This window comes from Malus sylvestris, chromosome 12 (assembly GCF_916048215.2).
Source record: "Malus sylvestris chromosome 12, drMalSylv7.2, whole genome shotgun sequence".
NCBI classification, from domain to species: Eukaryota; Viridiplantae; Streptophyta; class Magnoliopsida; order Rosales; family Rosaceae; genus Malus; species Malus sylvestris.
In genome coordinates this window covers 24,593,873-24,606,431 of record NC_062271.1, presented here as the reverse complement: position 1 = coordinate 24,606,431, position 12,559 = coordinate 24,593,873, and the positions used below count along the sequence as shown (strand labels likewise).

Below are 12,559 nucleotides of genomic sequence, written 5' to 3'. Positions count from 1 at the left end.
GGCTTTAGACGAGTTTTCGAAATGGGATCTTAATATTCTTTGATTTTCGGTTCTTTATACATTAATATGTATAAAAAAGAATTCGTTAAATACATAAATATTTTATTTCTACATCCAATATCATTAAAAATTAATATAAAAAGAAGATAAATATACAAACATTACTTAAACATTAAACGGCTCATGTTTTTAGACTCAAATGTACTAAATGTTTGTAGTCAAAAGTCTAAGATTGAGAGTGAAGAACAATAAAACTAGATGATCAAGGGAGTAAAGAATAATAAAACTTGATTGATGAGTATAATGAATTCAACAAAACCAATTGTTTCTTTTGTGTTTTTTTTTTTGTAAAATCAACATCAAACTAACGAATTGAATACTAAAACAATCCATTGAATAAAAAATTATTGAAAAGAAAAATATAAATTCAAAGTTTTGATTATCTTAAAGTACAATCTTCAAGACCATGTGATAGTTGGTTTAAAAATTCGATAGAAATAGGGAGATTGGGAAGTTGAAAGAAAAAAAGATTGCAAAGGGACCTGAGTTTTATAACTTTATATGCATTTGGACAGATGAATTGGGAGTTGGACAGATGGATTGACAGTAAATTTGAAAAACAAGAAAAATTTAGTGACTAAAAAAGGCATCTCTGTGTTTTGAACTCAACACTCCAAAGAAAAAGAAAGCCGAACATTTTCAATGCACCAACAAATGAATAATGATATCTCTTACTTTTTTTGTATTTATATGTTAATTACAGGATATAAAAAAATTTGGGGGCCCCTTCGAAGTGGGGTCCTAGGCGGGCGCCTACTTGAGCTACCCTCAAGGCCGGCCCTGTCACTACCTACACCTTGATTGACTTCTCATACAACTAAGAAACGAGAACACAAATAAACAGGAATTTGTGTTGAGAATCATATTAATGGGAGGAGAGATCGTACATGGGCTTATAAGTAAGTTAGGCTACTTCTAATATTTCAATTGTTTCTGGTAGAACCTCAACTTTCTTTTGGTATCAGAGCAAGTTTATCTTGTGGGTGAAGCCAAGCGGCCACACATGTTGCATGTCACTCGATTTTTGTTGTCTATGTGCTAAACTTGAAAATTTGTCACACGTGAAGAGGCGTGTTGAGAATAAATCTCATGGTGATTGGATGAGGGATATTGCATGGGCTTATAACTAAGTTGGACTACTTCTATATAGCCAATTAGTTTATGGCAAAACATCAACTTTCTTCAATCCAGAACCATGAAAATAGTAATTTGGAGCAAGCTGAGTCATTTAGATCAACCGCAAGAGGTAGCATAAAAGTATTTGCCTCAAAGAGGATTCCTAGAATTCCATTTGTTTTCTGGGTTTGGAAAAGTGCGGATTTTCACGAAAAGAAATCCTATGATATGCTGGAAATCCTTTATGATAATCATCCACACCTGAAACGTATCATAATGCCTGAAAGTTGGATATAATTCATCAAACCATTGGTTCATATCATTAACTTCCATTAAAAGTTTTGCTCGTCTGATTACGTGTCATACATGTGGGTTTCATATATCCAAATCTAAATATGTGATATGAATCGACTTTAAGCTAGAATTAATGTTCATGGACTAAGTATAAAACAGAGTAAAAGTTCAGAAACAAGCTGTGTGCTCTATATCTTGCCACTCAGGCAAATCGACAAAAAAACATCGCGAAATAAACAATGGTGCACATTTTGTTGTATTCATAGATTCCAGTTTGTAAATAAAGAATGAGGATCTCTTTGTGAGTATCTCGAAGATTCTTCAATTATATTTATTCATCGTACATCGTACGGTTAGAAATTATTATAAATTTTGTATTTAAAAATGAATATAAATAATATCTGACGAAAACTGACCGCACGATGTACGATAAATAAATGGTTCTCTTCCGTCCTTTCCTTCTCATAAAGCACTGATAATTAACCAGTTACGACAATGACACTTAGGGTAATATTTTGGGTCAGTGCTGGAAGATTTTAGCTCCTATGTAATCCTGATATTAGACAAATGATTAGTTACAATCAACAATGTAGTTTAAACACGTGAATTTGTCAAGAATATCATTTTTCGTGGTCGTATCACTCAATAAGAATTATGCATGTATAAATACAAAAGATTCACCCGTTACACATGACAAGACGCATTGGAAAGTCATCTTAGACTTGAAACACGTGTATTGCACTAATATGTAATATGCAAATTAGTTTTGAGTCGAATGCTCGTTCAGATCACATAAACTAATTGATGAGAATATACTCGTAATTCAAAGGGGAATGTACATAAAAACCAGCAAAAATTCCAACTGAAAACACAGACCGCAGGGAAATGTGTTAAATTGAAACATATATAAGAAACCCTTAACGAGAAGGAATGACGCTGCGTAGATGAAAGGAAATGACATGGAAAATTTTACTGAGGGTTGGGTGGGCGGCTGTTGGCAGCAGAAACCCTAGACCCCCACTCAAGCAACTCTTTGCTGGTATCATCCTTGTGGACTATCACCTCTATGAAGCACAAGCTATCCTTCTTTGCCCCGGTTGCGGTCTCAATCGCTTCGATCAGCTCCTCTTCGCAACGGACCTGCAGAATTAACAGATTCTGTTACAAGGGAGTTTTACGATCCAGGAAATCCTTTGGTTGATTAGTTGGAGGAATAGATTACGGAGACGATTTAAAAATAAATAAAAAATGATTTAATTTTTCTATAAATATCTTATCATTATCTTCCACCTTACACCATAATTTTATATTTTTTTCAAATACTTTGGGTTATAATTTCTTATTTAATGACACGTGGCGCAATGAGACCGATTAAAAATCCTATCTGAAATTACAGATAAAAATATTTTTTATTATTAATAAAATAAAAAATACTAATATTTTATTGTCTATTGCCATGGCTATTCAGTTTAGGAGTGGAGATGCAAAAGACAATTACTGTTCATTAAAGGTAATTACTATTCATTGGAGGGGATTTAATAAGCAGTTGCCCTGGGGGGCCTTCCAACACTGGAAGTGCTCTAAATGCAAAGGGGAGAGATGAGGGCGACACTCGTTGAAATGTCTGAATTATTACTCCTGAACATAAGTTATGGGTGCCTTGCACATGAGTTATTTTGAATGAATAACTTAACGAAGTTAGAGTTAAATGAGAAATTAATGATTCAAAAAGTTAGTATAACAAATAGCTTAAAATTTTAGTTCATATATGACAAATTGAAGAAGGTGTATAAGTTCATATAACATTTTAAAAAATTTCTCTTGATTTTATGGATTGACGTTGATTTTGAAGTTTGATTGTCACAATTCATGACTTTTGATAGAGTTTAATTGATTTCTAGATATTTTTCATGTAAAATTTAGAGTTAAATATAAGACAACATTGCGTTCAAGTCTAACTGTGTTGCTTTCCTATCTTCATTTTCCAGTGGCTATTGACTGACTAGGGCAATACATAGTCAATACAAACATAAATGACTATCTAAGCTCAGCTGAAACCGTGATGAAGTTGAACTGTGAATGTGTGTTTATGCACTTTGTTTATCGGAATGTGTAAAACAATTGTCCTATATTTTATAGAGTTCTTCATAGTCCAAATTATAGTTCTCATGCGTCAATTGACAAAAAAAATAAAAATAAATAAATAAATAATCAAAATGTAAGCTATGCATATACCAAAAGTACTCTGACCTCTCATCATCAATAATTCAACGACTATTATTATTCAGACTATCATATTACAGAACACGCGTTGATGGTAATGTATGTATACCGGGTATAATGTTGTGGTTTGCTTGACTTGTTGACTTCAAAGTCTTTCCCCATATCCCTTGTGGGGTTTAAATTGTAGGTTGTTTTATTCAATGTTGACAGACTATTGAGTGGAGAAGAGGGTAAAATTTCGCCCCTACAAAGGGGCTAAAACTTCACCAAACAATGTATACCCCACGTTCAGATATGCGTTATACTCCTAGATTCATATAAGAGCTTGTTTGAACTATTTTTAAAACGATTAAAATCGTTTTTAAAAGAAGAAAAAAATGTTTTTAGAACCAATTTTTAGTAAAAACAAAAGTAAATCTTAGAAAATCACTTGAAGTGATGCTTCTTCTAAAAAACACTTCAAGTATTTTTGTGACCAAATAACATTCTCTAAAATCGCTTTCAATAATTTTAAAAGCACTTCCAAACGAAGCCTAAGTCTCTCATTTACAAGGCTACAAGTGGGGTAATTAATGAAATCATGTTTAATTTTTTTGGTTGGAAGCGGCATTCTACCAAAAAAAAAATCCTTTTAAACACACAAGAAAAAGTCTTGTGCGTGAAAGGGCCACATTTTAATTTTCACACAGTGCCCCATTTTATTGAACTGTGGTTTGTTGTGTTGTGGTTGTAATTTGAATTTCAGTTATGCATAGCCAATTGCACAACATCTACATGTATAACCATTTAATCTCCCACCCTTATCTCGATTACCAAAAAGTGAAAACTACAAACAAAAAATAAAATAATTTCTAAGCTCCAATAGGCTGTTTAATAGTCATTTCGTTTTTATTTTTCGTTTATCTTTTTTTTTTAATTAAAATTTTATTTAGTAACTACTTTTAATTAAAAATAATAATAATTATCCAACGGATTCTAAATAACTGAAGTGACTCAGACGGATTGACGTGTGTATGTATGACTCTTAGAGACGCTAAAAAAACCGTGGTGATGGTTTCTACCAAATTTGTGGTTTGATTGACTTGTTGACTTCAGAGTCTTTCCCCATATTCCTTGTGGGTATTGTGGGTTGTTTCTTCAATGTTGACAAGAGAGGGGCTAAAACTTCACGCAAATGAGTGTATTCCCCACGTTCAGATACATGCATTATCCTCTCGATTTTATTTAATAACTTGTTTGTAAATATTGAGAAATATTATGGCACATCACTCACACATCAACTGTTGTGTATTGTCTACATAACTAAACTACTATTTACACCTAGGGGTGGTAACCCTTGTCCCAATTCCCAAACCAAAATTTTCGGGAATCCCAATTTTTGGGAATCCCGAAATAGTTTTGGGATATCGGGACAAATCGGAAATCCCGAAATGATTTTGGGCTTTTGGGATTTTAGACTAAAATTTGACATATTATGCTTTTGGGCCCAATTTGCCAATTTGTTTTTACTAATCTGCCAATCAAATCTGCCAATCAAATGACAAGGCTTGTTTCTACTAACCTCTACTTAATACTAACACTTAGTTTTCATTTCCATACAGAGTGATGGATCAACTGCAAAATAGTGAAAGAAAACTAAGAAGCTCAAAACTGTACACAAAAACCAAAATCAAGCAAAACGAAGAAGCTCAAAACTGAACATTGCAAAGTAACCTGTTAATCATGCCCGAAAAATTTGACCACAGAAACTGAGCAAGCATGCCAAGAATCAAAGCAAACCTCACAAGATTCAAGAAATGATAATTGAGCCATTCGAAGAGTACCTAGACAAGTTCCGTGCACAAATTTGACATAGTTTCATAGTATATATATAACCAATCTGCCCACTGCCCATTTGTGCACAATAACATCTGCCTATTCAATTTCTACTACACATGCATGCAATAAAAATAAATTAAGTACCAAATCCAAAAGCAAAAATAATAGTTACAAGCCAAGGTTTTAAAATAAATAAAGTAACAAACTCAAAATCAAAAAATTAGTTACGAGCCAAAGTTTCAATAATTAAGTACCAAAAGCAAAATAGCAAAGCTTAAAATTTATAAAGATTGTTGGCCTATTCGGGTAATGGAGTGGTGCAGTGGAGTGGTGCAGTACACTCGGATATGAAAGTTGGTTTTAAAAGTGCTGCATTGCAAGTTGATGTCCATCAGAAACATAATAGACATTCGAAACTACTCAATACCACTACATAAGTTCTTAGACATTCTTAATTGCCACTAAACTTACTAACATAAGTTCTTAGACATCACTCATATATATTGTTCACATATTTTTACTTAAATAATGGCATATGTGCGAAGTGGTGATAGAGACTTATCTACATTATTGAAGTCGTAATATTTTTAAAGGAAACTGATAATAAATTATTTTCTCTTCTAACAAACTTCTATTTAATCATGTTTCATTGTTTTTTTTAATTCATTCATTTCAATGACCAAAAATAATAAAAATGTGTGTGAGAGGTTAATAAGTATGTACAAATGACCTCCAAGTTTTGCAAGATAGCATTGGTACTCTAATTGATTGCATTACTAATTAATTTTGCAAGATAGCATTACTAATTACTTTTGACATGAATATTGATACTCTAATTGTACAAGGACTAAGCAAAATGAATGAGAATCTAATCTGCTAAAGACTAACGCAATTTCTCCAATTAAATATTTCAATTTCCAGAGAGCGTTAGAAAATTAAAATAATATTCTCAGCTGGTGAAAAACTTTATCAACTAAATAGAATGATGTGTTGAAAACTCTGTTAAAATCTCATGGCCATAATTTTTTTTTCCCTCAAAGAACTTGACTTTTAAAATATCAAATTTTTTAGACTTTTATTTGGTCCAAAAACACTGGCAATGTGATAGCGAGGACCGCAATCACAAGCACTTTATGGCCGACTGCCGAGCGGCGTATTAAAAAACTAAGCAGTTCTTTAGTTAATGGCAAGAAGATTTAACAGTTGGTCTATCCACGCACAACACAAAAACATTAATTTCCAAATGCTACAACATCATTGATCTTCATCCAGCCAAAATCCCTATTACCCACGAGTTCAAAGTTTAACCAAACAGTCTTAAATCCCAAACCTTAATTCAAACAGAACGACATATACATCCAAACAGTCTTAAATTTACGAGTAAGAAAGACGAAAGTTACGAACGTTTTTTACCTGAGGTGGAGGAAGAAGAAGAAGGAAGAGGATGCCTGAGGTGGACCGTGTGTTGTGGAAGGAAAGGCCGAGGAAGAAGTGAAGTGGTGAACTCTGCAATTCATCAGGTGTGGTGGTGGGCCGGTGGCTGGCCGGAATTAGTCACAGAGAGAGAGATGAGATAAGGGCTCGTCGGCTAGATGAGGGAGAGATCAGAGACGAGAGATTAGGGATCGGCTGTTCGATTCGATAGAAACAATGGAACGAAAGTGAAGTTTGTGAAATGGTATTCTGACCTAAAAACATATGAACGGCACAGATTAAATCCAAAACAATGAACGGTTGAAATAATTCTTTTATAATTTAAAAAATATATATATATATATATAATATTTATTTTCGGTTCGGTATGGGAATACCGAAAATTTGAGATGCAAAACCAAATCCCATACCGAAAATTTTGGGATTTTTTTGGTTTGGGATCGGGATTTTTTCGGTTTGATTTGAGATTTTTGGGATTTTTTTCGAACCCTATTTACACCTATGTAAATATATGTTATGGAAATTTTTTTTTAATAAGTGTATACTGACAAATATTTCGGGTCTGACATGTGTAAAATTGAGAACTAATTAGCAAGATTTCATATAAGATTTTAGCTCTTTATCATCGTTAAAGTTCATAGACTAAATATAAAACAGAGTAAAAGTTCAGAAACAAGCTATGCGTTCTATATCTTGCCACGCAATCAAATCGACAAAAATACATCGCGAAATAAACAATGGTGCACATTTTGTTGTATTCATAGATTCCAGTTGTAAATAAATGGTTCTCTTCTGTCCTTTCCTTCTCATAAAGCACTGATAATTAACCAGTTACGACAATGACACATTAAAAATAATTATTAGGTTAATGTTTTGGGTCAAACAATGCTGGAGGATTTTAGCTCCCAAGTAATCCTGATATTAGACGCATGATTAGTTACAATCAACAATGTTGTTTAAACAGGTGGATTTGTCAAGAATATCATTTTTCCCGATCATATCACTCAATAAGAATTATGCACGTATAAATACAAAAAATTCACACATTACACGTAACAAGACGCATTTGGAAGTCGTCTCAGACTTGAAATGCGATTTGCAAAATGCGATTTGCACTAAAATGCAATACGCAAATTAGTTTTGAGTCGAATGCTCGTTCAGATCACATAAACTAATTAAACGATGAGAAATATACTCTTAATTCAAAGGGGAATATACATAAATACCAGCAAAAATTCCAACTGAAAACACAGACCGCGGGAAAATGTGTTAAATTGAAACATATATAAGAAACCCTTAACGAGAAGGAATGACGCTGCGTAGATGAAACGAAATGACATGGAAAATTTTACTGAGGGTTGGGTGGGCGGCTGTTGGCAGCAGAAACCCTAGACCCCCACTCAAGCAACTCTTTGCTGGTATCATCCTTGTGGACTATCACCTCTATGAAGCACAAGCTATCCTTCTTTGCCCCGGTTGCGGTCTCAATCGCTTCGATCAGCTCCTCTTCGCAACGGACCTGCAGAATTAACAGATTCGGTTACAAGGAGTTTTACGATCCAGGAAACCCTTTGGTTGATTAGTTGGAGGAATAGATTACGGAGACGATTAGAATGCATTAACGAAGTGATTACCTTGGTTGTCCAGCACTTGCCCTCCCCATTGTGGATGGCATCAACCAGTCCAGTGTAGTTCCAGTTCTTGATCACATTGTAGGGTCCGTCATGGATCTCCACCTCAATTGTGTACCCGCCGTTGTTTATCAGGAAGATGATGGTCTTCTGCCCATTTCGGATCATGGTGGACACATCTTGAGCAGTCACCTATTAGGCATTGAAACAATGAAAGCATAAACACATGAACAAAATATTGAAAAGACCGATGATTCGTCATATTGATGAAATGTTATGCTACAAATCTGAGTAATTAACTGAGTAAATTTGATGAGGTTGTTATGGGTACTTTAAAATTTAGAGAGTGCTAGAGAAAATTAAATGTACCTGGAAACTCCCGTCACCGATGAAAGCAATCACACGCTTCTGAGGAACAGCCTGAGCATACCCAAGAGTTGCTCCAACTGACCAACCGATTGATCCATATTGCATTTGGAACTCATACCTGCAAACCCAATTCCAACTTCCCAATTAAATCATCAACTATATAACATAGAAAGAAACATGAAAAACTACATTCTCTCCTTGGCTTACCCGCAATCAGCCGGCAATTTCAGTTTCTGGCAGTTAAACCATGAGTCCCCTGTCTCAGCAATCACAGCAGTTTCACTTGACAGCATATTCTGGATGTGGTGGAACAGAACGTTAACCCTCAAAGGTTCTTTCGGTGCAGACTTTAGAGGGTGTCCATCGGGAACAAAGATCCTGCGGTAGTTCTCATGAGCAGTGTTGTTGTGCCTGAGCTTCTTTGCAAGAGCTCTGAGGAAATCCTTCATAAGAACACAACCAAATGAAGGGCCATTTGCTATGGTCACGCGATCAGGCTGCACCACAATGGCCTTCTCCTTCTTGATAAGCAAAGAGTATCCAACAGAGCTGTAGTCATTGAAAATGGGTCCAGCAAACAAGTATGCATCTGCGGACTCCACTATCTCGGCGCAAAAGGCAGTGCTCACAGCACCCCAGTATGTTCCAATAAAATGGGGGTGGTGCTCTGGTACAAACCCCTTTGCAGATGGCATGACAGCCAGAGCATAACCACTAGCATCAGCAAGTTCAACAAAGGCATCGCCGGCATGTGCAACTCGAAGTTTAGGCCCACCAACCATAACCGGCTTCACCGCCTTGTTCAAGAACTCTGCAGCCGCCTCCACCGCAGCCTCTAAGCCCAAATTATTGCTCAATCTGCAGACCAAAACATACAAACGTATAAATTTCACACCTAAAATAAACATTTCCAGAACGGTTCAACCAAATGGAATCAGAAACCCAAAATTGTGTACTTTGGAGATAAAGAAAATGGAACAGGCTCCCGGCTAAATGTAGGATGAGGAATTCCAGCCAAGTTGCAGCTTATGCTGATATAAACAGGCTTGCTTTCTTTCAAAGCAGTTGAAATTGCGGTATCGATCATTTCATGCGCATCTTCCAGATTATTCACCACAGCCTAGTAAAAACCCACATACCAAAATTAGCAAACTTTAAAAAACGAACCAAGAAAGTGCAAAAAACCAAACATTAAAAGGTCGTACCCAGTGCACAAGACTCCCGCTTTACGCAGGGTCTGGGAGAGGTGAATGTCGGCTAGCCTTACCCCCATTTATGGAGAGGCTGCTCCCAAGTCTCGAACCCGAGACCTACCGCTCATGGGCGAAGGCACTTGCCATCGCACCAAGTGAATATGAATTCTTCAACAAATCCATCAAAACCCAAAAAAAAAATGATTGAAATAAATGGCAAATACAAAACCAAACTTGGTAAATTCATGTACAACTTCCAGATTTTTACCACAGCTTAGTGAAACCCACATACCAAATTAAGCAAAATCAAACTCACTATGAACTTTTTTACCAAATCTATCAAAACCCAATAACAATCATTGAAATTAAATTTGAACAAGAAAATAAACAACCAAACATGGTAAATTCTTGTGATTATTTACCACATCCAAGTAAAAACCCACATTCCAAATTTAGCAAAACCAAACTCACTACAAATCTTTCACAAAACCCAATAAAAATCATCAAATTCAACTTCCAAAATAAATTAAAAAGCCAAAATCTTGATTTCATACTAACCTGATAGCAAGTTACAGTCTGAAAGCATCTCAGCTCTTGGCTAAAGTCCGGCAACCCAATAGTGTGGTGAAGAACCCTGTTCGTCCCGTAATCGTTCGAGTTCGGCCCTCCAACTATACAAATCAATGGAAGATTCTCACTGTAAGCTCCGGCAATCGCATTGAGAACACTGAGCCCACCCACAGTGAAAGTAACAACACATGCGCCGACTCCCCGCGACCGCGCGTAGCCGTCAGCAGCGTACCCGGCGTTGAGTTCGTTGCAGCAGCCGATGTTGGTGAGCCCGGGCTCGGCGATGAGGTGGTCGAGCAGAGTCAAGTTAAAGTCACCGGGGACAGTGAACACGTCGGTGACGCCGATTTGGACGAGTCGGCGCGCGAGGTGGCGACCAAGAGTGGCGTCGCAGGAGTTGATCACGGTAGAGGGGGCAGAGCTCTGGATTGCCGAAGCGGCACCGTTCGGGAGGCTCCCGACGTCGGTGCACGCCGGCTTGCAGACATCGAGGGATCCGATCTTTGTGTCCATGGAGGGTACTGGGTTATGATCGTACTCAAAAACCGTTTTTGAAAACAACTCGGAAAAGAGAAAAGATGGGAACTTTGGGATGGGATTTGGGTTTTCTGGGGTTTTTGGAATTTGGTTTGGGAAATTGGTTTGGAAGGAGGAGGGTTTTTATAGGTGGTCGGCAGTGGGTGGAAGATACTAGGGGCGGTTTTTCATGGTCAAGGCAGTGGGTTGCAGTAGATTCTAAATACTGGGCAAATGAGTGGCGCGCAAGGATTATAATATCAATTAATTTTACGATTTTTTTGGTTAAAAATCTTTAGATTGGAAAGGACTAGAAATTTCTAATTGTCCAGTTAATCATAATATGCTGGTGAAATTATTTTGCCTAAATAAAAATATACTTTGTGGAATGTGCGTTGAGCTTGCTATATTGATATCACTCGAATAATAATTCTAATTTTTTTTCCTATTGGTCTTACTAAATTCCTAATCCAATGATTTTAGATTTTGCTAATTTTCGATAGACATGATTTTTAATAGTAGGTTAAAAGATAGACAATTCAGATTATGTAAAAAATTGATGTCACGAATCCGCCTCTTTAGTATATTGTTATCTAAACGTTCAATTCTTTTTAAGACACGGTTAGTGATTAGGTTAATTGGCAGAATACCTCACGTATAAAAAAATATATTCAAAAAATTTCATATACTCGGTTATATGTAGTTTGATTACACGGAACTAAGGCATTATCATATGTTACGTAAAACCCTTTGTTTGACAAGACGACGTTATTGACGATGAAAAATTTTAGTTTTCATTCTCATCACATAGGTAGAACACTTTGTATTTTGAGGCCAAGGACCTCCATCTTGTCCTAATCTTCTTTTTTTCCTTTGGTTTATGAGTTGGAAATGTCATAGTTTTTGTGTGTGGCTTAGTTTAGTGGCAAAGTCAATTTAATAGTAGCGCTTTCAATTCAAATATTGTGGCCATTACATCCACATCCAGAACGTGGAAGATTAACAAATTGTCAAAAAGGAAAATTTACTACAGTAATTATAACAACCAGCGGTAAAAAAAAAATTACAGTGGGCGGTGGACGTATTTTCTTGGTCCTGAAGAAAATACGTCAACTAATTATTTGCTGTAATCTTTGCTTTTCCTAATCCCGAAAATAACAATTTAAATTATAATAGCTTGCGGCTGGCGGTCAACGACACGTCGCTTTCTGATTAGTTGTCTTGGGGCGTAATTGTTACTCTCGTGGACTCAAACGAGAAAAACGACTACAAGGTTGGTGGGGTTGAAACGGCGACGTAAAGGGGGACAATACCGTGATCAAAGGTTTAGAAGGA

General features: G+C 36.1%; 1 protein-coding gene and 1 long non-coding RNA gene across 3 annotated transcripts; one reads left to right on the top strand and one right to left on the bottom strand.

Moving 5' to 3' along the window:
* Positions 1-2,010: 2,010 nt before the first annotated feature.
* Positions 2,011-8,193, top strand: LOC126592899 (uncharacterized). The gene is made up of 2 exons (XR_007612823.1): positions 2,011-2,072; positions 7,910-8,193. It is a non-coding gene; the product is annotated as an uncharacterized LOC126592899 (long non-coding RNA).
* Positions 2,266-11,433, bottom strand: LOC126592897 (pyruvate decarboxylase 2). 2 transcript variants are annotated; one of them, XM_050258701.1, is made up of 6 exons: positions 10,697-11,433; positions 9,902-10,065; positions 9,153-9,803; positions 8,946-9,063; positions 8,580-8,768; positions 2,266-2,610 (listed from the first exon to the last, which is right to left on the bottom strand). In XM_050258701.1, the coding sequence occupies exons 1-6, from the start codon at positions 11,219-11,221 to the stop codon at positions 2,440-2,442; spliced, it is 1,818 nt and encodes a 605-aa protein (XP_050114658.1). In that variant the 5' UTR covers positions 11,222-11,433; the 3' UTR covers positions 2,266-2,439. The 2 variants fall into 2 exon arrangements, with proteins under 2 accessions (XP_050114658.1, XP_050114657.1); XM_050258700.1 differs by lacking the exon at positions 2,266-2,610 and adding an exon at positions 8,121-8,464 and having other exon boundaries at positions 10,697-11,432.
* Between the last annotated feature and the right edge of the window lie 1,126 nt (positions 11,434-12,559).

What these genes read in the sequence shown, in the direction of transcription:
- LOC126592897 (XM_050258701.1), bottom strand. Translation starts at nt 11,221, where the DNA reads ATGGACACAAAGATCGGATCCCTCGATGTCTGCAAGCCGGCGTGCACC. An exon ending in AAATTGCCGGCTGATTGCGG is followed by an intron (nt 9,064 to 9,152) that starts GTAAGCCAAGGA and finishes TTGGGTTTGCAG; the next exon opens with GTATGAGTTCCAAATGCAAT. An exon ending in TCGGTGACGGGAGTTTCCAG is followed by an intron (nt 8,769 to 8,945) that starts GTACATTTAATT and finishes AATGCCTAATAG; the next exon opens with GTGACTGCTCAAGATGTGTC.